At 38.4% G+C, this 24,924-nt stretch overlaps 1 protein-coding gene across 3 annotated transcripts; it reads right to left on the bottom strand.

Moving 5' to 3' along the window:
* Nucleotides 1-6,302: 6,302 nt before the first annotated feature.
* LOC103709661 (transcription factor CSA-like) lies at nucleotides 6,303-8,977 on the bottom strand. Of its 3 annotated transcripts, none has more exons than XM_039132929.1 (4): nucleotides 8,493-8,977; nucleotides 7,948-8,378; nucleotides 7,346-7,663; nucleotides 6,303-6,843 (listed from the first exon to the last, which is right to left on the bottom strand). In XM_039132929.1, the coding sequence occupies exons 2-4, from the start codon at nucleotides 8,372-8,374 to the stop codon at nucleotides 6,581-6,583; spliced, it is 1,008 nt and encodes a 335-aa protein (XP_038988857.1). In that variant the 5' UTR covers nucleotides 8,375-8,378; nucleotides 8,493-8,977; the 3' UTR covers nucleotides 6,303-6,580. The 3 variants fall into 3 exon arrangements, with proteins under 3 accessions (XP_038988857.1, XP_008793341.1, XP_008793340.1); XM_008795119.4 differs by having other exon boundaries at nucleotides 7,199-7,663; nucleotides 8,540-8,966; XM_008795118.4 differs by having other exon boundaries at nucleotides 7,199-7,663; nucleotides 8,493-8,965.
* Between the last annotated feature and the right edge of the window lie 15,947 nt (nucleotides 8,978-24,924).

Raw genomic sequence — 24,924 nt, 5'->3', positions numbered from 1 at the left:
GTGGAACATGAAAGGTACGCTACACCGATGGCTAATGATCTTGGCCTTGATTATCCGCATCAAATGCATATATAACAATTCTGGAGTAAAATATAGCAATGCTCATAATCATGTCTGATAGAATACAACTGTTAATTCTTTTGTATGATGTATGTTAAACAATTGTCGTTGTCATTGTTATCGTCGTCCTCAACATGTTCATTGTAGCTGTGCTATAATACTCTTCATCCATATAGGACATTGATTCGGGTGATTGAATTTTTTTTTTTTTTTTTTCCTTTCCTTTTAGTCTGATGAGTTGAGGTTCCAACAACTGAAAAAAGAACTTTAAGAAACAGTTCCTTCCAGCAACTTGTCTGATAGAACCCACTTGGGTGATTTTAGCTCCGAGGCTCTTTGTTTATAGCAAGGAGATAGTTGTGAACCACTTAATCATGATTCCAAATTTAAATTAATATCACAGGAGACTTCTTCGCCAACATTGTCTTTTGATGACTCATGCACCATGAAAGCGTGCAAAGGTGACATAACGGACGAAAAATACCCATGTCATTCTATAAGAGCAATGGTGGAGTCGTCACCATCTTCTAGGCTTCTCGTGGGTGCTGGAAAGGAGACCAAACATTGAAAACTGGAGACATGCCAAACTCTCTCCTTCGACACTTGGACGGACAGAGTTCAAAGTAACGACATAACTGACGATTTTAATGCTTCCCTAGGTGCTGTCTCTCTTAAATCTATGTAGGATTTCGCTGGAAACAAGGAATTATTTGAACGTGGGAGCAAGTCAACAATCGCTGCGCACTCAACTTGAATGGTGCATGACTTGTGGCGAATAGATAAAGAAGGATAGCCAACCTCTTTTTAACCTAAAAGCTTTGGCATTTGAACACGCATGGCTTGCATGGATCTTTTAACTTTTTCTTTCGGCCGGGAGGAAGACGTTATCTTTTAAAGAGCGGCCAGGGTTGTTTGTGATCTTGCGTGGAAGTGGAGCTAATCCAAGTAGATAATAAGTAAACAAAAGAAAAAAAAACTTGGTCACCTTTCGGTGGGTATGGCTGAGATGACAAGAACAAATGCCTGTTGGTTGTCGAATTTGGAGGCTAGTGGCTTAGTGAGTTCATAAAGATGATCGTGAATCTGAAGTATTACAGGGATGAGGACTGCCGCTTTTTTGGAAACAGTTGAAGTGAGAAATATTTCGCCAGGGATGAACTTTTTATAACCTCTGATCTTTAGCGAGAATAGCATGGAGAGTCAGCTATATGGATCGAACTATGAGTTGAAAAGGTTCTTAGAATTGTCTCTTAGAAGGATGCTAACCTTACAAATAGGGAAAAGTTCTTGGCACAACTTTGGACAAGAGAGAAGCTTGCGAAGAAGCGGCTTGCCCGCTTCATCAAAAAAAAAAAAAAAAAAAGCTTGCGAGGCCATGCCATACTTAGTAGCAATCATAACGTTTTTACAGGGCAAGAACAAATAAATCGGGAGGGCGAAGAAGAAAAAAAAGAGAGACTTTGATATAACAAATTATATCCTTTATGTTATAGCTGGAATTACTAGATATGATAATAAGATGATACAGGAGGATCACTACTGTATCTATTGTGGACTACTATGAGAATAGGATTTAAAGATAAGATCCGCCACATTGAAGATTCGATATGAACTTTATTTTCAGAGGTCTTAATTTTTGCTTCCGATATTCATATTCAACATACCAAGTGCAAAAACAAAGCTATCAATGAATACTGTGAAGATATGTCTAGTCAAAATAAAGTCTCCTTCTAAAAAAAATTGATCGGTCAATACTCTCAATTTAGAATGAATTAGGTATAGCAAATAAAGACAAATTGATGTAAGAGTTGGAAATTAGCTTCAAGAGAATTCTAGTTTTTTCTTAATTACTTTCACCAATCATAGTTATTTTGGAAAAGTTATACCTCATGCAACTAGAAAGGAATCCAAATTGCATCTTATTAGCTAGAAACAAGGATTTAGAGTCTTACTTTTGCAATTCCCTGATTTTCCATTATTGTCAATAATTAGGTCGGAGTTGATATGGATTAAATAAATTGTTTAATTCTCTTTCTGATTGGATCATAAAATTAGTCTTCAAAAAATTATACGATCCTATCTTGTACGTGCCTAGGAAAGATGTCGATACATCCCTCGAAAAAATCTAATCCCTTGTTGCATCTTTGGATGAGATGTTAGCCAGAACTTAAGGCATATTATGCCCTTGATTTGTTCATCTCTTAAAGTTTGAAGAGCTTGTTTGAGAGAATTAGTCCGATCTAGATGACTCTCCACCATCATCATTTCTATCTTTATTTTTTGCATGTTAGTATATTGTTGCTGTGATCACACAACTGAAGTTATAATAAGTTGCCTCTCAATCGTATGACATAAATATGCTGGAACCATTGATTCATTTTGGCTGAAATGACGAGGCAAGACTCTTCCTTTCCAAGCCCATAAAGCTAAGGTAGATTGGATGTACTAAAAACCTTTATGAGTTTTAACACTCTCCATTTAAACTAAAGTCCTATGCCATCGTGCAATCCATTAAATTTTCCTTTGCAAGTGTGGCTCAGGCATGACTGGAAATAGTACGAGTTGCACCAGGCCTGTTGCCTGCCACATAAAAAATAAGCTGCCAAAGAACGCGTATGTGAAATTATAAGTTGTTTTGTGTCTAATGGCTGGGCTAAGCATATAATTTTTTGGGGGAAAATTCAACGTACACACCAAGTTAGCATCGGTTAAGTTGGAACAAGCTGGCTTTAACTTGATAGATACTATGATGTGCGCCTTCTAACCTTTTGAATTTCTCGGGTATTCTACTTACCGAGCCTAAGTTTATGCTGGTATCCACTCAGACCTACAAGCTCGAATTATACCATATATTATTGTGCATCCCTGGATAGTTATCAAAAAATGAATGACCATTAAACAAAACAGTCCACGAGCACATACAATGTCATACACGGCATACGTTATTTGATGGTCGTCCGTCACTCTGCGATGCAGCCTGCGTACTGCAACGCATCTTGGTTCACATTAAATATAATAATGGACAATAGCACCTGCCAATTATAATTGTTTTCAATGTCTTTGAATACTTCAAACTCTTCAAATCACGGCGAAGTTAGGATTTGAATACTGAATTATCTGATAGATATAACCATCAAGAAGCTGTATTGGCTTGATAAGCTAACAACTTGGTTCATCAACATTATTGCCGTGTGGTTGGTCCGTCCATTCATATAACACCAACCTAAGGCTCAAAAAAGGCGCACCAACCGTTACGGGATTTGTTTCCACTTCTCTCAGCTCGGTCAAGGTTACAACACAAGCTTTTTGTCTCCGTGGGGACCGCTTCCTCCCCTCTACGCCAACACCCACGCAAGAAAACGAAATCGTCACAAGAAGGATGCTTGGCTGCTTCTCAAAACCGCTTCTCTTATCCGCCAAACAAACGTCGCCCACCACCCACGTGAGCCCCAGAAGCCGTTTCCAACTTCCCCTGGAACGAGGAAAAAAAGAAGTCTTTGAGCTCTCTTTTGAAAGCCCTTTTTTTTTTTGTTTTTTTGGACTCATGGGGAAGAGCTCCTCCCAAACTCAAATAAACGGGCCTGCAGCCTCTCACCTCACTTCTGGCTGAACCCATAATGCCGTAAAGCCATGAAATACTCTGGTAAAAATAGAGAACCGAGGCTTCTGCAGGCTACATTTATGAGTCCCATGGGTATGGTTTAATTCCTTGTCTCTTCTGCCATCCGCCGAGTCCTTTAAATGGCGATGCTAGTTTGGTAGCACCTTCAGCATTGTAGATGGAGTCAAACAAGTAACCATTATTGCCATTCATGCAAGCAGAGAAAAGATATACCTGCCTCAAAGAACTAAAACAAAAATATATTAGAAATAAGAACTTTTTTTTATGTTCTTGTTCATTTATGGGGATGGATTTTGGCAGGAGGTATCTTTTCACCAACCTGTCAAACAGTCTTTTCGCTGCTTCTCCTTTTCCCTGTGAAGCTTTCAACAAACCCTTATTGAAAGTAAGGTGTTCAACACCATGATTGCAGTGCTGTGAGCCAGTTTTCAGTACCTCTGAGAACCAATGACTCTGTGAACAAAGAAAACAAGAGCCCTTTCCTTGCCAACTCCTTCCTTTTCTCTTCCCAAATATGGACAGGAGAATAATGGCTCCCACCTAGCCTTCTGTGCCCAATCAGCTCCAAATCCCCTACCAATGGGGCTGTTACCACAAGGAGGAAACCCTGTGGGCAAGTGACATGATGTCAAATTATGAGGACAGGGAGTCTCCACTGTTGGCTCACTGAAGCACTCAGGGCTCAGATCCTCAGAGGGAATGCTTAGGCTCTCCTTTTTGCCCTTCAGAAATTACTGCATCCCTTCTAGGGGAAGGGTGGAACTGCCATTTCGGAAGCACTCGGAGGGGTAGTTATTGTGGCCGAAACATTGCATCTGTTTTGATGCCTTGCAAGACTTGAACTTGGCTTGAACCCAAGTGCGACCACTTGTGTTTAAAGGTTATTTAGGTGAGGAATTAATTTTAATAAAAGAATGTATAAGACACGTTATAAGTATCATAAATGGAAGAAGACCATTCACAACGGCTTTAAATCATGGTATTTAACCATTATAACAGTGTTATAACAGTTTCGGCCGCCTCTGTCATTATAACATATTGCAATCAAGAAAATATATCATTTTATCCAGCAAAAAAAATATGTTTTAATACCATCATAACGGCTATTATTTCAGTGATTATTTTACTATTAAAAATTTGAAAAGCTAATTTTTAGATAAATAACGACTGTGATAGTTATTATAATTGTTCGAAATATTCTCAAACTACCCTTGGTGATACCTATAATGGCTTTGATTAGAATGAGCTAACCAAACATCATGACTTGGTGCCGCTCTTAGGGGCTATGATGCTGCCCTTAGCAGTTTGACAATTGGAAGCATAAGTTGTAAACATAATGACCGAAAAATTTATCAAGTTATAACCATAATTGACTGAAAAAATTATCAGATGATTTGAATTGAAATCCATGATCAAACAGAACTTATTTTGGCTAATCGGACATCGATTAGCATCATTTCATTTTTACGGTAGATGACGGAGCTCGATAGCGATTTGAAGACTGCATAACATTATTTCCCTTGATTCTATCCAGATGGAATTGACTTCTCCTTCAAATTCAAGCTAGATAACAGAAACTTTTACACCATTCTTAGAAGTAACAATCTTTGAGACCGCGAGCCTCATATGTCAGCCACGGCCATTGAGGATCTCCTAGGTTCTCTCGACAAGCATGCATTCAGTGAATTAAGTTATAATTACACATAGAATTTTCGTTATCAAAAGCATAACCACTCTCTCTCTCTCTCTCTCTCTCTCTCTCTCTCTCTCTCTCTCTCTCTCTCTCGCAAAATGGTTGGTTTGCTGAAGGTATAAAACTTCATGAAGTCGAAGTTGATCGAGTCCTGCATAATTAGTTCATACTGCCATTATGCTTCTAACGAGCCTAATCTGGACTCATAGACATAGAGCATGATCAAATTTGCAGTCAGTAAGATTATCACAAACTACTGAAGCTTATGAACCTGGTTACTAATTGTGGAGATAATTGTAGAAATAGACATGATGCATCCGCAGCCACATCCAACCCTAGGTGCAAGGTTTAAACTGCTAATTGGCAAGCCGTACTAATCTCAAGGTGCATCGGGAGAACAGGACAAAGTGGACCTCTATAGACTCAAAAGTGGCTGGAATTTCTCATGAGAAAACTATAGAGATTTCTTGGCTCCAACAAACATCTAAATAGGCTACCCCACCTCAGTAATGTTTTACGGGTGACCATCATCTGTAGAAAATTGGAAATGCCATTTCAGGTTTCCAGGGGGCCTCGGAAGTTAAATGAGCACCAAGATAGTCCTATGTTGGTGAAGAAGACTTCTTTTGAATTGAAATGGACTCAGAAAAGAGAACTAGGAATGAATGCATTGACAAAGGATCCAATCTCTTAATCAGATATAACCATGAACATAGAATTATTCCAACTGGAAATAAATGCCCTTGTGCCTTGCTAAGCAGGGATTTATATTCCAGTATAAGATTATTCACTTGTATTGAACTCGGATGTAGATGATCTAATTTTAATATTCATTAGATAATTCCAGCATCTATGTGACTAAAAAATCTATATCAGAGTTTCCGCGTTAGTTCAAGTCAATGGGCAACAAATATTAAGACGAGAGTATGACAAGGAATGCAGCAGAATACAGCATCATCTCATTAGTTTAGAAAATAGAAGCAGAGGTCACGGCATTAGTTTACTAACAACCTCATTGAGAATAGTTAACAAGAGAGGATTAAAGGTTTTAGCCAACAAAACTAAGGTGCTGCTTTTAATGAACAAAAAACTTCCCATCGCCTTCACCTTTCTCTCTCTCTCTCTCTCTCGCCCTCTTTTCTTTTCTCCTCTTTGATTCCACCCCTTTATAGACTCCCTGTACATTAAGCTGCCAACCCCATTTTCTATGTTGCTCCTACTCCAAGGAAATCAATGAAGGGCAGGCTAATCTTCTCCCTCTCATGACCTGTTTCACCATGCAGCCAAGCTCTGCTGCTATGCTTGGCCAGTGATTCAGTTGCCGAGGCCTCGGAGGTTGAATTAGAGAAACCAGACTGATCAAAACCTGGAACCATCATCATAGGAGGACCATGTGGGAAGCTACTCCCATAGTCGCCAAATTTCCCATAGCATCCATTCCTCCCAGCCACCAGCTTTTCATCAGAACCTGCACAAAAAGCAAGCAGCAAGGAAAAGAGGCCCATGAGGAAAACCACTGGAACATCCACCAGGAAACAGTAAAGACTCTGAGATTCATTCATCAAGACTAGATGATACAAAGAAAAGTGTTAAGCAGGCAGCTTTCAGGAGGGACCCATGAGAAAAAAACATCACATAAGTAAGCATCTCAGCTATATTATTGAGACAATCATTCACCCAGCAGAATAAGTAACCAAAAAAAGGAATAAAAAATGAACATTAGCTAGAAAGCGCCATGATAAGAGAAGAGAAGCCATAGGAAAAATAGAAGGAAATAAGAATTATTTTTGAGAGAGAGAGAGAGAGAGAGAGAGAGAGCATACCCATGAGGAACTCAAAGGGCCGTGGCTGCTGGGGAGAGCTATAGCTATAGAGTAAGTTAGGAATGGTCACACTGGTGAAAGAATTGAGGGAGAGATCTGTGCAAGTGGAGGCAGACTCATCTCTAGTGGCGGTGATGGTGGACTCACCACTGCATGCAATGTTGCTGGTGTTCACCTCGATCCTGTTGGTGAGGGCCTGAGAGGAGGGAGGGTTTGGGGAGGAGGTGGAGGACTTCCTCCTCCTGTAGGAACTGGACTTCTCCCTGTGCTTCCTGGCCATGATCACATGCCAATGGTTCTTCACTGCATTGTCCGTCCTTCCAGGGAAAAGCCTGGCAATCAGTGCCCATTTGTTGCCATAGAGCCTGTGGGCAGCCAGAAGCCTCTCCTCTTCCTCCTCACTGAAGACCCTCCTGTTGATCCTTGGGTCCAGCTGGTTGAACCACCTGAGTCTGCAGCTCTTCCCTGTCCAACACCAAATTCCAGAGCAAAACATCAAGGGAACAACTTAAAGAAAAATAAACCATTAGATAACATCAAAATATAATTCTATGAAGCAGCATCGAAAACGCTATCTCATTTATTTATTTATTTATTTTTATGGCGTGAAGATAGAAATCTGTGTATGAGTTCGAAAAAGAAGAAAAAAAGAGCTCTTTCGAGGTTGTTCTTGGCTTTTACGTTTACTTTTATCTTTTTTAAAGCAAAAACAGCAGGGAGAGAGAATTTGTGTGGAGTTGGTTGGATACCTGATCTCCCTTCAAGCTTCTCAGCAATCAGATTCCAGTTTTGGGGTCCGAATTGGGAGACAAGCTCCTTGAGCTTGGCATCCTCACCTGGCCTCCAATGGCCCCTAGCACAGAGCTTGGTCTGGCCATTCTCATGGGTGCCACCTTCTCCTTGCCCGCTTTGCTCCTTCTCATCCCCATGATACAGTACTTGCTCCCCACTAAAGCCGCAGTCTTTGTGCTGCTCCTTCACCATCGAGAAGCCCATCCCACTACTCCTACACTGCTCCTTCACCATCGAGAAGCCCATCCCACTACTCCTACATTCCATCCCTCCAGATGGAGAGCCCAAACCACCAAGAAATGGACGTGGTGGTGGTGGTGGGGGTGGTGGTGGAGGGTGGAAGAACCCCATCTCAGCCGTTATTTTCAGATGTTGAGGAGCCATATCTCTTCAAAACCAAAATGATTCAATGAGGACCAACAACTTCTTTTATGGAAAACAAAAGGGAAAAAAAAGAATACAAAGATCAAGAAAAGAAAACACAGATAAATGCAAGAAAGACCTATTAAGAGGGAAGAGGTTTCGGTCACAAAGGAAAGGGCTTTGGACCTTCTTCTTGGCCAGTCTCCTGTAAATCCCAATCCGAAAGCATTTAAACAAGAAAGGAGGGATCTTTATATGTAGTTGATGTTACTTTAAAGGGAAGTTGATGAAAACAGAGCTTTCAGAGCAGGAAGAAGAGGATGATGGAGAACCCCAAGAAGAAACAGTTTGCCAAGAAAGAGCCCAAAAAATTAAGAGAGACACGGCCTCGGGTGGAAGAAAACCACACGGGTCTCTCCCCCCACCCCACCCCCCTCTGTATCTCCCCTCCCTCTTCTCTCTCTCTCTCTCTCTCTCTCCCCCCTTCTCTCTCTTTCTGTGTGTGCGTTTCCCTTACTTTGAGACAGATTGCTCCTCTGAGGCTGTGGGCATTGGGGGTCGCATGCACAAGTTCAAAAGGAAACCGCTCGTGTGGGTTGGGAGTCCTCCCCACTCTTATATCAGAGCTGCCCCTGTCCCTCTCCGCCTTGACAAAACCACCAGAACTCTCTTGTCTCTTTGCACCCCGCCCTCCTTGGCTTTCCAAAGCAATGAAAAGATAACAACCAAAGAAAAGAAGCAAAGAAAAGATAGCAGAAATAAAGGCAAATGCATAGGAATTATATACTAGATATCCATACATCCTTCTTTTATGATATTTCTCACTTGCTTTTTATCTATTATTTACTCAACTTTGTCCTTTGTTACACCCTTCATCACTCTTACTTTTTAAATATAAAATTTAAAGTGGTGGGAAGGTTCCTTCCCCCATGCTCCTTTCAAAAAAAAAAAAAAAACTTATTTTTTAAAAAAAAAATTTGGAGAGAGAGAAATTTTATTTTGGAAGGACTTGAAATTGGTTTGGGGATATGATGATTGATGACACTTTGTTTTCATTTACCAAATTTCTCATGAATGCCTGGACCTCATGAATGCTGGTGCAAACTTTTGCTGGGACCTTCTACTGAACTTTTTCGTACCAGATGTTATTTAAGATCTTATACTTGTATGGATACGCAGTTATCGATGTTCACTAATTTAGTATAGAGCAAAGTTTGTTAGGAGGGATTGATGCAGGTTTATAAAGCAAAGGATTCTAGGATGACAAGAAGTAATTGCTTAGGTCGCCAAACAAGATCATTTGGGTGTTTAAACTTTCGAGAAGATATTATGGTGGATTTGGGTAGCTGTTCAGCTCTGAAGAGCTAGGATAATAGCCCACCAATTTCAAGTCCTTCCAAAATAAAATTTTTCTCTCTCCAAAAATAAAAAAGAAAGAATTTTTTTTTTTATGAGTATCATGGAGTAAGGGACCTGCCTCCCCTATAAATTTTATATTTTAAAAAAGTAAGAGTTATGGAGGGTATGACAAAGGACAAAAATACAAGGACAATTTGTTACATAGATGTCATGTTAAATTATTATTACAGAAGACACTTGTAGTCTCAAGATTCATAAGAGATTCAAATAGTCTCTAAAATATATAGCTGAAATAATAATGCTAATAACTAGAAGGACATCAAGGTTCAATCATTCTATAGTTTTTTTTTCTCAAAAAAAAAATCCATAGCATCTTAATTTGCCAGTTATAAACTATTGCATGCAGTATTTGATGCATAATGATACAAGAGCAACTAATATAAATTAAATTTTATGGACAAAAACAATAGATTAGGTCAATTGAAAAAGGATCTTGGAACTTGTGATTGACGATAAGAGAAAGGAAGAAACTTATATTCTACATTATATAACATACCATATGGAATACGGACTTGTTTATTATCTCTTTTGTTCAAAAAGTTTGGAGAGGGGTGGCAATAAACTGACCTAAGTTCGATTGGCATGACCAGGCTTCCTATCTTTCTCTTCCTTTTTTTAAACTAAAATTTCATTTTTTTCAGAATTTTTCTCAACCAATTAGTTAAGAGTAAAGTAGCAAGCTACTTGTTCCATCTTATCATTTAGCTTTTCTTATCTTGCAGCTGATCAATATTATTATCTATCCTTGCTTATCTTTGTAGCCGGGAATTAATTAACCATGCCCGCTTAACAAAAGCTAAGTGCGACTCCATTTTTATACAGACTTCATGTAGTGGCCCACGTCAATCAAATCTCGATTCCACACTTCTCTCCACCAGCTGCCATGTTTGGTAACTTAGCTTTGACAGCATCAACAAGTTAAATCTGATCAAACTTCACATGCAATGCTTTTTGTGAGTCAATATTGACTGCTAAATTATATCAGCTTGCCTTTTGACCCGATTCTCTCATAGCCTTCTACCAAGTTGGCCTCTCTGTCATCTTCCATTAAACTGATTTTTTTTCCAAACAAACTATCTCTACTTTAATCAATAAAATATATATAACAGTGCAGGATTTTTTTTTTTAAATTGACTTCATGTATCCGATAACACCGACACAATACGAACATAGTATATTTTTGAATGAACCATGTTGAGGCTAGCATGCCGCATCCTAGTCATCATACGTAGCATTATTATCTTGGACAGATCCATCAGTGGAGTAGTAGCTCACCCGTGATTAATTGAAGGAACCCTAAGTTCGATCAAAAATATAATCTAGAGACATTAGCTGCTTATTTTTTGTGTGTATGTGTGTGTGTGTGTGATGCAGGTGCATGAACGACAGACAACTTGCATGCCATTTTCAGAGTATTAAATGGCCGAATTTAGAAAAGTTATTAACATAAAAGTTTTAGGTCCAAGATCGTGCCGATGGACCATTTCGAGTTCTTAAACGTATTGGAGAAAATGCCTATCAAATTGAACTTCCTGGTGACTATGGAGTTTCTGCTACCTTCAATATTTCTGATCTAATTCCATATCATGATATAGAAGAGGCATTGGACAACTCGAAGACGAGTTGAGCTTCAACCGGGGGAGTATGATGCAGGTGCATGAACGACAGACAACTTGCATGCCATTTTCAGAGTATTAAATGGCCGAATTTAGAAAAGTTATTAACATAAAAGTTTTAGGTCTCTTTCTCTTCTTTCCAACAAGCCTAAGAACATTAAAATCCGAGTTATGGTTAGAAAGTTATAGGTATTTCAAGAGGCAGGTGTCTTTTAACCTTTTAAATTCCCTAAGAGAATTTAGTTGGTTTTGATGTCTTTTATTGTGTGAGTTACCCATATTAAAGTGACTTTTGACCTTTCATTTTCTTTTGTCTTTTCATGTTACCCATGACTTGCCTATAAATAGTCATGAATTGTAATGAGAAGGCATCCAAGTATTTGAATGAAAGTTATCTTCCTTCTTGCACAAGAAATTTATCTTGTCTTTTCTCCCACTTCCATTGGATTGCAAATTGATCCAAGCGGTATCAGTGTGTGTGTGTGTGTGAGAGAGAGAGAGAGAGAGTGTTTTGCATATTACTCTTTTTATAGATTAATTAATTAATTAATTAATTATATATATATATATATATATATATATATATATATATATATATATATATAGAATGCTCACTACATTCATTTGTAAGCCAAGACATTTCACACCATAGAAATTCCCTATTTGCTAATTATTCTTCTCAACATTGTTGCTTTCAAATTTAAGATGCAACCAAGAATTTGTTCTAGCAATGGTGGTGATGAGGATCTCAAATCTAGCAATAGTAGCATCAAAATACAAGAATGGCGCACTGGCGGGAAACTCTGAAGAGCTGCGTGAAGAAAGGCAGAAAAAAGCCGATAAATATTCTATTATGATTGATAGAAAGTTAGCAATGGAATTTAGTGGCAAACTCATAGTTTAAAGGAGTTCTTAGTATATAAATATGTAAACGAGAAGTCTTTGTATATAACAAATTTTATAAAGGGTGGCTAACATGTAAAGATGTTGGTTTATTAATAAAATGTTTAATTCAAAATTTTGATATTTTAGAATTTCATATTGGATATTTATCTAAACATATACCTAATTAAATAAAAAAATTATCTTAGACTCCCAAATAACTTGATTTTTTTAAAAGATAAGATTTAATTTTTTTATTTTATTCTCTCTCTCCTCTTAAAATTCTATAGAAATTCTACGGTGGTATCTTAAGAAAAAGCTTAAAGATGCTTTTTTTTCCTCATAAGACATCCCAAACAGATGCTTAAAGATGCTCGCAAACAAACTCTTATCTGTTCCGGAGACTTTCATAAATGAAGAGATGTATTCTCATAAAAAGATATAACTGATTTGATGATGATTCCAAAGTATGCATCTATTAACAAAAATGATGTAAAAGAATGCATTCAACTAAAAGATGCTTAAGCATCTAATCATACTCACCTTTTCACATCTATAAATAGAAAAAAAGGATTGTACTTCCTATCTATCAGAACGACATCCTCTTTCTATCTAAATAATACCAAATTTGATATGAGAATTAAGAGCACTAAGCGAGCAAACTTAAGTGTATCCATTAGGCATTTGGGAAGAAGATTGTCGTCACATCCCGAACCCAACACCTGAACAACACCTGAGTCTGTTCGGATTACACGGCTGCACACTTTCTAGGGCAAAGTCTTAGAGAATATGCTAAGTCTGAAAATTTATCACAACCTCAGTATTTATGAATAATAATAATTTTAATTCACAGCGAACAATAAAATTGATCCAAGTACAGAATTTAATCATCAAACCAATATTAGTGATACTTTATTTATTTATTCTTTCCACCTATAATCTCAACTATAGTCAAGTACTACACAACCTGTAGCTCTGAACAAGAGAAAAAGAAAGAAAGTTGGGAGCTTTATAGCCTGGTAAAATATTTATAACATTTTGGTATTATTCGAGCAATTATCGAGAATGAACCTAGCCGGTAAATTGAGTACTCATCGTGATATCTTATTTTGCAGAAGAAATGGGGGAATATCTTTGGGATCCATATGGATAGTAGACCAACATTTCTATAAGATATTTTCCAAGCAATTAGGAGAACATGGAAAAAACCTAAAACAAAAAAAAATTGAGGATTGACGAGACGAAATATTTTGCAATTTCAAGGTACCAAAACATTTTTTTATAGAGTCATGTCATCTTAGAAAAATCGAAATTTGCTCCCCCTCGCAATGGACCGGTTGACCATGGAATATCATCGGATTCGTGTATGCTGTAGCGTCCTATGGCAACCATATCTCTTGTATTTTTCTTTTCCTTTTTCAACCTTGAAATCAAAGAAATAGAAAAAAAAAATGCAGGCAACTTGATATCCAATCATCAAATACACCTTGAATACTCCTTATATGCATGGAGATGCCAAATTCTGCTTGAGTAGTGTAAAGAAGGAAAATGCTTTGCATCCCCTCTTAGCATACCCTAATCCAATTTTTTCAAACCGCTTGGGATAAAATGGATAATAAAGTCCACCATGAACCAGTGAACCACCCACCTTATGTCAAGTAGTACTCTTAAAAGAAATGCTTCGTACTCTAAAATAATGGTGATACTCTTTAACTACTAGATGGGATGTTTAACAATCCTGGAGTTTGAGTCGGTGGGACGAATCCTGAAACATTGAATTTTTAAATTTAAAGTAGCAGTCGCATTCTAGATCTCCATTAATGCCAGAAAAAATGTGACGCTCATCGGCCCATGCATGCTAAATGTTTGGTACATCTAAATGGCTCAAGTAGCCTCTCTTTTTGACCGAAAATAACTTGTTTGTTTTTTCACCCATCATGCCCAACGTCATTTCTATTCCACACTCATGTCATTAGATGGGTTTTTCTTCTTCAATTTAAGGAAATTTTTCGATTTCTTACCTCATGCAAAGTCTAAGAAAGTGTTCTTCAACCAAAGTTTTTTTAAAAAAAGAAAAAAAAATATCATGAAGAAGACAAGCCCTGCTACTGCATTACGAAATGTGCAAGACCGGACCACAGAGGTGATAGCCTAGTGAGAGCGTGGTCTTACTTCCAACCAAGTGGTTCCGAATTTAAAACGTGCGGATGTCGATTAAATTGTAGAGATCGGATGCTTTCTGCTCAGACACATGGTCTGAAAGGGTGTATCGCTCTGCTGGTAACTTTAGTGGTGCCAAATGTGACATACTCACATGTGGTTTTCGTGCCGGAGTATAGAGGAGTAATCGAGTCGGACCCACGGATGAGGAGGGTATGAGGCATCGAACATTCTTCTGGCGGAATGGGGGTCCAATGGAGACTATCATGCGGGATGAGCGTATCCGTTCCTTCTCTCTTCCTTTATTTTATTTTTTTTTAAAGCAAAAAGAAAGTGCAAGATCGTAACAATAAATTGCAGCAAATTTGTACATCCAAGCTCGCTTGTACCGTATTTCCAGTTCAAAATACACTGCCACTTAAATGCTGCAGGACTGACCACTAGGCCTCGTAATTTAAATGACAAACCGTCCATCTCTATCAAACTGTTCCATCCATCATCCGTCTCAACTCGTAGCAGTTGCACGTCACTCTCCAGCACTCATTAATCTCATTCAATTCATGCAAAACGTCGCTCAGTTGCTTTAAACAAACAAAAACAAACAAGCAAGCAAGCAATAGCTCCCAGTCCCGGGCCCCTCCTTTTTAACTCCCCCCGCACGTAACTTACTTAACCACAAATTTATTGCACCCTTTCTTTCTCTCCCTTCATCCAATAAGTATACAAAAATGACAAGAAGTGTAACGGTTCCCACGCACGCTGACCACCTACTTTTTTTTAATCCCGTAGATTGCTCGCCAACGTCAATTACTTTGGACCGCATCGGTCGAAAAGAATGAGTATTAATTGTCCGTCACACCATGGAGATGGTGAGTTCCAGATAAGTTTGTTATCCTTTCTCTCATGGCTTCTCCATTGACTCCATACATCCAAACAAGAGAGCTTTTAACGGACTATGATTCATATCAGGGCTCGTTTGGTTCGCAGAAAAACGAGGGGGGAAAGTGTGGTCAACGGAAAAGTAATGAAATGCCTCTTGTTTAGTTGGAGTTTTCAAAGGAGAGAGATGGAAAAGTTGTATTCCCATGGGAATATGATTCCCACATTTCATGGGAAAGTCTTTCCCATGAGAAACATGGGAAAGTTACTTTCCTATGAGGTGGGAATCACTCCTTTTTTATTTTTTCCCAAAAAGACCCTTCAGCATTAAAGAAGCATTAAAGAGGCATTAAAGACCTAATTTTTATTAAGGGCATAATAGGAATTATACATAACTTTCCTAGGAAAGTGGATGGTCAACCAAACATAAGCACTTTGGAAATTAGTCACTTTCCCATGGTTAACCAAACATGTCAAAAGTACTTTTCTAGGTATCCTCTTCCTAGGAATCTGATTCCCAGGAATCATATTTCTAGGAGGAAAAATACTTCCCGCGAACCAAACGAGCCCTCAATGTATTCGTATACCTTCGCAGAATTCTATAAAGCCAGCCAAATATTATGTTATGGCATGATGTATTGGCCTGCTATAATGAGCTGGTAAAACTATATTAGCACTTGATTCAGAGATATTACTTTTAAAATTTTTGAATATCTACAGATATATATTTATTAGATTAGTTTAGTAAATTTAATTTTATAAAGAAACTAAACTACCATTTCTCTCCATGGACCCACAAAAATAAATTCTCAGTGGGGGTAAGGAAAAATTTTAAGTGGCCAAGTGGGTCTTCACCGTGGTACATGTCAACGTTCCATGCATCTTATTTTAGTCAAGCTTTGGGTTCAGTGGCTCTTTGACCTATTGTAAGTGTAACTGGGTTAAACTAAACCCAGACATCTTAGACCCAACCTATAAGGTACAGCGAATCGAAAGAGAGAGAATCTAATCCTTTGAGTGGCTTAAAGGATTCCAATCTACCTATAAAACCGAGGTGTATCCAACTAGATCAATGTTCCAACTTAAAGGATTTTTAGTTGTGTTTGAATAATCAATTATTCAGTTAAGTTGGATGTTGAAGCATGCCGTGAGGCTTTACCTCAACTAATTTGGAAATTCTGGTCAGGTTGGTTAGTGTATATCAAACCAAATTCCAACCAAAATTTTATAAGATCACTGTTCATATCTTGAAAAAATATATAGCCTTCGAGAATTTGAATTTGTCCTAATCCAAATCTTTAAACCAAAAACCAAAATCTATCATATCTATAACCAAAAATCTTTATGGGCTCGTTTGGTTCGCGGAAAGCATTTTTTCTAAGAATATGATTCCTGAGAAGAATATTTCTAAGAAGAGAATGTCTGAGAATGTACTTTGGCATATTTGGTTAAACATGGAAAAGTGATAGATTTCCAAAGTGCTTATGTTTGGTTGACCATCAATTTTTCTGGGAAAGTTATACATAATTCCTATTATACTCTTAATAAAAATTAGATCTTTAACGACTCTTTAATGCTGGAGGACCTTTTTGAAAAAAAATAAAGATGGAGTGATTTTTGTCTTATGGGAAAGTAACATTTTCATATTTCTCATTAGACTTTTTCATAAAATATAAAAATCATATTTTTATAAAAATATAATTTTTTTTTTTTTAACTTCAATCAAATAAGAAACATTTCATTACTCTTTCGTTACCCATATTTTTTTTTTATTTTTTTTCGCGAACCAAACCTAAACCCGGTCGGAAGCGTTTGCATTTATAAAACAGCACAATTCAGGTGGCGTGGAAACTTATTAAATGTGATGAGGACAAAACTCACATAATAAGACATATTTTTCCGTTCTTGTTTATAAAAATCTATTATTTTTATGCTTGCATAATTTTATTTTTAAAAGATAGACCCCTCCTAGTAGGGCTATGATGATGGCTGCTTGTTTTCTTCTGATCATTATGAAGCTGGCAGGGAGACAGCAGTGCAAGCTGTTTCCCCTTTCCCCATCCAACCACTCCATCCCTCCTTTCTTTTAACCTCATCCTTTTAATATTTCTTTATGTTTTTTTTCTTTTCTTTCTCTAAATTCAAGCTTAAATAAAAAAGAAAAAAAAAAGTACAGATAGTGGGATCAAAAGAGTGCAAAAGGGAAGAGGGAAAAAAATCTCGATTGCAGAGCCTAGATACATAGATAGGGGAGGAGCTTTCACGAATGACACGTGTGGACACTGTCAACTCTAACGGAACCGTTTGTTAACTTCCTTCCGTTATTTTTTTGTTTCCTTTATTTCTACCTGTTTTTCTTTTTTTTGGTTTTGGGCCCCCAATGAGCAAATTTGTCTCGTTGTGAGCCGTACTCGGTCAAAATAGGAATCCGGACGCATCCGAAACGGGCTCGCCTTCGGGGCCGGACGGATGTGGATGTCAAGACGTGGACTGTCATCGCTCGGCCTCGACCGGACACGTGTACGGATGGCAGAAGGTTGGGTGGGGGGATCGGTCGTGGGAAACCGTAACAGATTGGAGAAAAGTTGGAGGGGTGGAAGGGGGGCAGAGCCTCAGGGGAATAATATCACCCAAAGGATACGCTGCCTTGCCGGACGCTGGGCGTTGGGTCCCACTACTCTTTCCCCTTCTTCTCTCTCTCTCTCTCCCTATTCTTAATTACCTTTTTTTTTTTTTCCTTCAAGATGTTTGATTTAATCGATTTTAATTCTTTAAAACTTATTATCTCACTTGAATTTTATGATAAATATACATAGAAAATATATATGTGGCAGTACCTCGAGACATTGGAAGGATTTTTTTGTGATCTTCCAATATTAATAAATTAATTGTTTCGCTCCTATATCTTTTTAAAGGGCAAAAAAATTTTGAGAGTTGCTTCATAAATTCGCAATAGTACTTGAGTTGTACTATGCCCGAATCTGATAGGAGTTAGTAGTGGTGGAGAACCGGATTGGAAAAAAAAAAAAAAAAAAAGAAGAGAGAGATTCTAGTTGTAAAATATCTAATGAAACTGTAGCTGAAATTGAGATAGAGATAAGTGATTTGATCACTGACGATATAAGAAAAAGGTGAGAAATTATTCTTGTAGAGATAGCATTTTATTTCTATATATTATCTTTCTTAACAAAGCAAAAACTTTACCATGGAGGTATTATCTGTATGTTTATCTAAAATAGATAAACACAAAGCTCGGTTTTGTGTAAAACATGTTGTGATGAGAATCATATAAAGTCTTTTTAATAGATTACTTACAATAAATATTATGAAAAATAGTCAAACGAGCATACTGATAAAACTCATTTGCCTTAAGATTTGTTCGGAGCAGTTGTGGTAGAGCATAATAACGAGATAGCCTTTGATATTTGAGCTATATTTTTACAATATTTGGTATTGAGTTAACCCAAATTGCCTATAAGTTATATTTTATAAAACATAACTTTATATAAAACAGATTTTATACAAAAAAATAGGAGGTTGTTTTCACAAATTTAACTTTTCAGACATGTTTCTCCATAAATATTTTTCACAGCAGGTATCTAGAACAACAATTGAACACATGCTTTTATAAATCTCGTTTATTTTTTACTTCGTATTTTTTAAGAAAATCTAGCAACTAAGCAGCCTTACAAGAAACTATCAATAAACTTCACATTTTCTTGCGATGTTCGGTAAGACTACTGTTGAGATTAAAACGTGCTCGCTTAACCAGAGTGTATTGGTTGTATCTCATTTGAAAGGAGTAACCTTGGATGCCGGTAAAAGATCGGACTCATAGGGCGTGGAGCTTCCATGACAATAGTTTATACGTTTACAATCTAGGGCTCATCCAAAAAAATTAGGCCGAAAATATTATTTAATTTTTTTTAGTTTTGTGTAAGCGGTCTTTCCGACGAATAATCGAAGTAGAACTAAATGCATACCAATATGGATTCTTATATACTTTCTCCATTTAATCTCTAGTATTTTTATTAGGCTAAAGGTTTAAATCCATTCAAATTCAATCACCAATACCACGATTAGTTTGTGGTCAGCCCTAATGGATCTATGTTATAGTATCTACTCTTCCATATGAATTATGAGCCGAATCCATTCTGATACTATTTGTTACGACTCAGAACTTCATCCAAAAGGACTAGTTTCTTGGTCTTCTATAAGTACGTAAATATTTTTAGTGAATAACCAATATAAAACTAAACACATACTTGTATAAGTTCTCATATACTCTCTCTATTTAAATCCTAGCATCCTCGCAAGGCTGGAAATCTAAATCCATTCAAGTCTAATCACAAATACCATGATTTGATTGTGGTCAACCTAAATAGTCCGTATAGGTCATGAGTTAAATTCATTGTGCTAGCATTTGTCGCACCTCATTGCTTCATTCAAAAAAATTAATTTAAAGGTATTTAAATTTTTTGGTTTTATATAAATATTTAATTTTTTTAATAAATGACAAATATAAAATTAAATATATACTCGCATGTTCTCATAATATTTTATTGTGTACGTGTGCCGTAGTTGGGCCAACGGCCAAATTATAACCATGCCTTCGTGTCTTACGTGTGAGAATTTGCTTCCTAGCATTTATTTTTTCATTTGCTTTTCATATGGTACCAAAGCTAACCACAGAGAATAGCTTCTCAATGAAAAAGAAAAATCCTCGAAGTCCATCTGCAAGATTCGCCTTTTGTCCTAGCAGCATCAACAACTCATATTTTAAAGAGGATTATCAAAGGACAAACATGGAACTAAATGACACTTAAATAGTTAATGACACTAAATGCACCCCGCCCTAAGTTCGAACCCAACTGAATACTTTGTAAACAAAACACATGACCCATATGAAGCACCACTCCATCTCTAACTAAGCCGGAGTATGAAAGATGATACTAACTGTTGGGGGAAGAACCCCAAGCCATACATTCACGGAGGCGCTCGGCCGAAGAGCGCCAGCCGGAAAGTTGCTCGGCCAAAGAGTGCCGAACGGAGAGCTGCTCGGCCAAAGATCGCCGACCAGAAAGCTGCTCGGCCAAAGGATGCCGACCAGGAAGGCGCTCGACTAGAAGGCGCCGACCAGAGTGCGCGCCAAGAGGTGCCCAACCAAAATAAACTGCTCGGTTAGAAAGTGCCGACCAAAGACAGCGCCGAGGCGCTCTGCTAGAAGGTGCTCGCCTAAAGGGCGCCGACCAGGAGTACTCAAAGCAGCCCCGCCACAGGGCGCCCCATTGGGCGATCAGCTCGGCTCGGCACTCTTGCCGAGCCGATGCCTTAACCAAATGTTCAACCTCCGCCTAAAGTCCAAGGGACTTGACAACTCCTACGGCTTGCGACCTGCCACTATCTCCAAGCCATCAAGGCATAAGATCTCCTCAGGCGTTCGGCACGACCTGCCATTAATGCATGAGACTCCCTCAAGTCTCCGATGCACTCAGGCATTTAATGAACACGGCCCAAGACGATCTCCGGATCACTGAACCATCAGAACGTATGGCTCTCCCTGACCGCCGGTTCATTCGGTAATAAATGCACTTACCATCCACGGACCCCAGGCCCACCACAGCCGGCGGTTCAACCACTCCAACAGGTCCGATCGACCGTGACAACTCCCTGATTCCGGTCTGATCCGGTCCCGTTCTCAATTACGCCATTAATGGGCCAAATCGTGCCCAATTATTACAAAACAGGACAAACCTCCTGTCACCTCCCAGGTAACAAAAATCCTCCTATAAAAGAAAACCTGGAGGGAAAAGGGAGGGAGGACCAAAAACCAGAGAAAAAACCCGGAGCTGGAGTGAACCCTCCTAGACCGGGGGAAAAAGGAAGAAAACAGCACAGACACAATTGAACACAAGATTCTCTGTCTTCTCCACATACTCTCTCCCCTGCTCTCTCCACATACTTGCCCCCTCTGACTTAGGCATCGGAGGGCCGGCGCCGGGGAGCCCGGCCACCGGTTTTCTTTGCAGGACTTGCACACCCCCCCGCAGCGGAGGACGCAGCCAGCCGGCGCACCGCCGTCCGCCCCCTGCAGCAGCGGAGCTCATCCTTCCCCGGCTTCACGGCGGCCCCCGGGTCCAATTTCCAGCAACACTAACTAAGCCGTCCACTTAGGTTTCTTTGTTCAAGCCTATACTCGCAAATCTTAAACCTCTTGTCTAAGAGATAATACTATCTAAGCTAACGCTTGACAGTTATCAAAAGTATAAAATTCCAAAATTTTGAATCTTGAGATATATATACATAATTAGTCTTCATATGAGATATGAATGCTTGTATTTATTTCCTTATTGGCGCCAAAGGCTTGCAAGTAAAACATATTTTGCCATCTATATCAGATTATCAGTTTTACAAATGCTATGCATAACCATACCTTCCTTTTAGCTTTCTTCCCTTTTTTTTCTTTGTACATATTGTTATATGTTGCACATAGAATCGTAAGCACATACTCTATATTTGTCTTTTTTTTTAAAAATATATATATTTTAAGTAATGAAATTAGGAAATGATGGAGAGGTTCAAAGCCAATCAATTGCCAACATTGTATTTTATACTGGCGTGCTATAACATACACCTTATTGCTATCTGTTTGTAAGAAAATATAAAATATATAAATAAATCTATCTTTATAAGAATAGTCATCCAAAGGATTGTAAATTTCGAGTTCTATAATCTAGCTAGCTGAAGTTATGTGTCATGAAGCTAATCAATGTCTACCTAATTTAACAAACAACAGATCTAAATCAGACCCATAACAGGCTGCCACATACGTATTGCACAAAGATCATGACCCCAAAACCTACCCTAGGATTCTCAAATTGGCAGTTGGGATTTTGTCCCTTCTCTCTAGCCCAGGGCCCGTCCATCTGTCCTACAACTCCATTCACACACCCCAAACTCGGACGAGCATCCATTAGAACTGCTTTATCTGACGTAGCTTTGGAAAAGGGCATCTAGAAAGAACTCAAGCAAAAAATGCAAGAACCAACTTGGTCGTCTCTGCCACCACCACTACGCCAAAGTTCTATTTTTCTTTTTTCTTTTCCCAAACTTCACTTGTACACCTGCCTTCCAAAAGGCTCCACTCACAATCTGAGCTCATGCCCCTCATTTCCTATGTCATCTTGCCTACTCTCTCTCTCTCTCTCATTCCACTAACCCCTTCACTTTGTGTCATTAAAGACACCCAGTCCAATAATCTAAACTGTTCTGCCCAAAAGTAACTACTTTGAACTCCCCACATTGGCTAAATAATCTTGGAATTCTAGTGTTATACATATGGGGTTTGTCAGGGGATGAGGTAATGTGCATTAAAAAGTACTAAAAGGTGACCATGGAAATGTGGATGTCTCCATCATAATGAGAGAGCTCATGTGGTTTTTCCACAGACACCTTCCTTCTCTCTCGGACTGGCTGGCCATTGGGTCCAAATTTGAGTCGCCCTATTTCCGTGCACGTGCTCGGAGCCGCCCCATGAAATGTGACCCAATTGCGTCCCAATCATGGCCGGCCGGCTCGGTCAGAGTGGGTGGGCCGGCCAATTATGGTGCGGGTCGCATTTGAGTAGGACCTGATTGTCGAGCCATTATTAAATTTTATGATTTCATTTGGTACTTGCCCTAATTCCGAATGAACATGGAAATGCGAGAGCCTAAGAATATGTTATTATTGCTAGACAATCTTATGGATCTACTTCGATGTAGATAGCTTTGATGTATGCTTGAGACAAATGCAAGAATTAAAATAGCAACCGTCCTAACAATTCTAAGGACTTCTAAGATAATAAATATATAAATCATGGTTATTATTCGATCATTATTCTTTTATGATGATTGCTGTAGAACATGAATATGTTGGCATGCATTTGATATTTTCATTAGTTGTCAAAATAAAATAAGATGATTATACTCAATTCCCTATGCTTGTTTAAACAAAAAGAAGTAAATATTCTATTTAGCAAATGATGGCACGGGCATAAAAGCATCTTCATGCTCTGTTATTTTTTCTTATTACAAAAATTAATGTAACGGGATTACTTTATATTTAAAAAAAACATAAAAATTGATTGAACCAACAATTACAGTTGTCATTTTATCATAATAGTAGATAATGATTTTGGATATGCTTTGTTATTTGGTGATATTGGTGTTATTCAAACTTTGAATTAAACGAAGAGTTACCATCGAATTCTCGAGGTGGTATCTATTATTCTTTTTATCTGATTATTTTGAACTCGAGGTAAAAATATATAACGATGCATGCGAAACAACATATTTGAGGTTCAAAGATCCAATAATATATAAAATTAGTCTGTGTTTAAGCAAACAATATCTGTTTACAGTTTATGTCATTAAAAAAATGAAAGAAGGGATGGAATCTCAAAAAGGGCGAATGTTGACAGAATTGGCCTAGGGCCCACAACAGAAGCAAAGGGAATCAAGCAATGTGATTTACTTAGTGCCCCACAAAGAATGCTTTGTACTTTTGTCAATGTTAGTTCATCCGCATCACTCCCTTTGCTTTATCTCCTTCAATGTAGGTTTAGGGTTAGCCAACAACTACTTGTAGATTTCTTAAGTCGGACTCGCTCAAGAACTCCCACAATTACAATTCCAAGAATCCTTACTTCCATACCCTCCATCCCACCAAACAAAACTAGTAACCAAACTCTGAAATCAATCAAACAAATAAACAAACAATAAAAAAAAAAAAACAATGTCCATTGCCCACATGCTAAATCAAGAGGTCATCGTCACGGGCATTATTATCTAATCTAAGAGACATGGTTTCCTAACAAGGTGTACAAAATTGTCCATCTCTTTGCAAAAACCTCTTTGAATCATCCCATATCTCAATAATGCCGCTCAAATTGTGCACTTAATAACACTCAGAAACCCAATATTAATTCCACATCGGTGTGGGAACGGTCTCTGATCTCAATCCCGGTGGTCGATCGTCCAATGCTGCACCGATCAACATTGGCGTCTCTGATGAATGAAGAACATTGACTTGTACACATCGTTGATACTAGGGACCCATGGGAGGTCTCACTGGTCTTCTTTGAGTTAACAAACTCTTTAGAACCATGTCAATATGAGATTCTCTTAGTCACGGAGCGAACGGTAGTTTGGAAGGTTGCATGGAGTGTTGTCAAGTTGGTCATGGATATTTTCGGTGCATGCATGAGGGTTTATATATACTGTTGTTCTTTTAACATGTATGTGCCAAACTAGTGATGCTTGGAGGCTTTTGGAGAGCTATGAATTGTTTTGCACCCCATCTAACGCTAGGTTCCGAGGCTTTTTGTTCGTTTCTAACCGTGATTCATGCAGGAGAAAATAGTTAAACGAGGAGTCGGTGTAAAGGACTACGTTCAGGTGGCTGAAAGCTTCGTGATGTGGCCTACTCAGCGACCACATCATAAGCTTGCTGGAGTTGCAGACGCAATCTATTACGGTCGGATGATGAGGCCTACTCACCGGCCACATCGATCACAAGCTAAGCTAGAGAGCAGACAAGATATCTATTACGGTTGGATGATGAGCATGCGTACAG

The sequence above is a fragment of the Phoenix dactylifera genome, chromosome 13, assembly GCF_009389715.1.
Source record: "Phoenix dactylifera cultivar Barhee BC4 chromosome 13, palm_55x_up_171113_PBpolish2nd_filt_p, whole genome shotgun sequence".
In the NCBI taxonomy this organism is placed as follows: domain Eukaryota; kingdom Viridiplantae; phylum Streptophyta; class Magnoliopsida; order Arecales; family Arecaceae; genus Phoenix; species Phoenix dactylifera.
Note: the sequence above shows the minus strand (reverse complement) of the source record. Positions and strands in the feature narration are given on the sequence as shown.

Coding starts and splice junctions, on each gene's coding strand:
- LOC103709661 (XM_008795119.4), bottom strand. CDS start 8,374: ATGGCTCCTCAACATCTGAAAATAACGGCTGAGATGGGGTTCTTCCAC. Junction 7,664..7,947: donor GAAGCTTGAAGGGAGATCAG/GTATCCAACCAA, acceptor GGTGTTGGACAG/GGAAGAGCTGCAGACTCAGG. Junction 6,844..7,198: donor GCCCTTTGAGTTCCTCATGG/GTATGCTCTCTC, acceptor CTTTTTGTGCAG/GTTCTGATGAAAAGCTGGTG.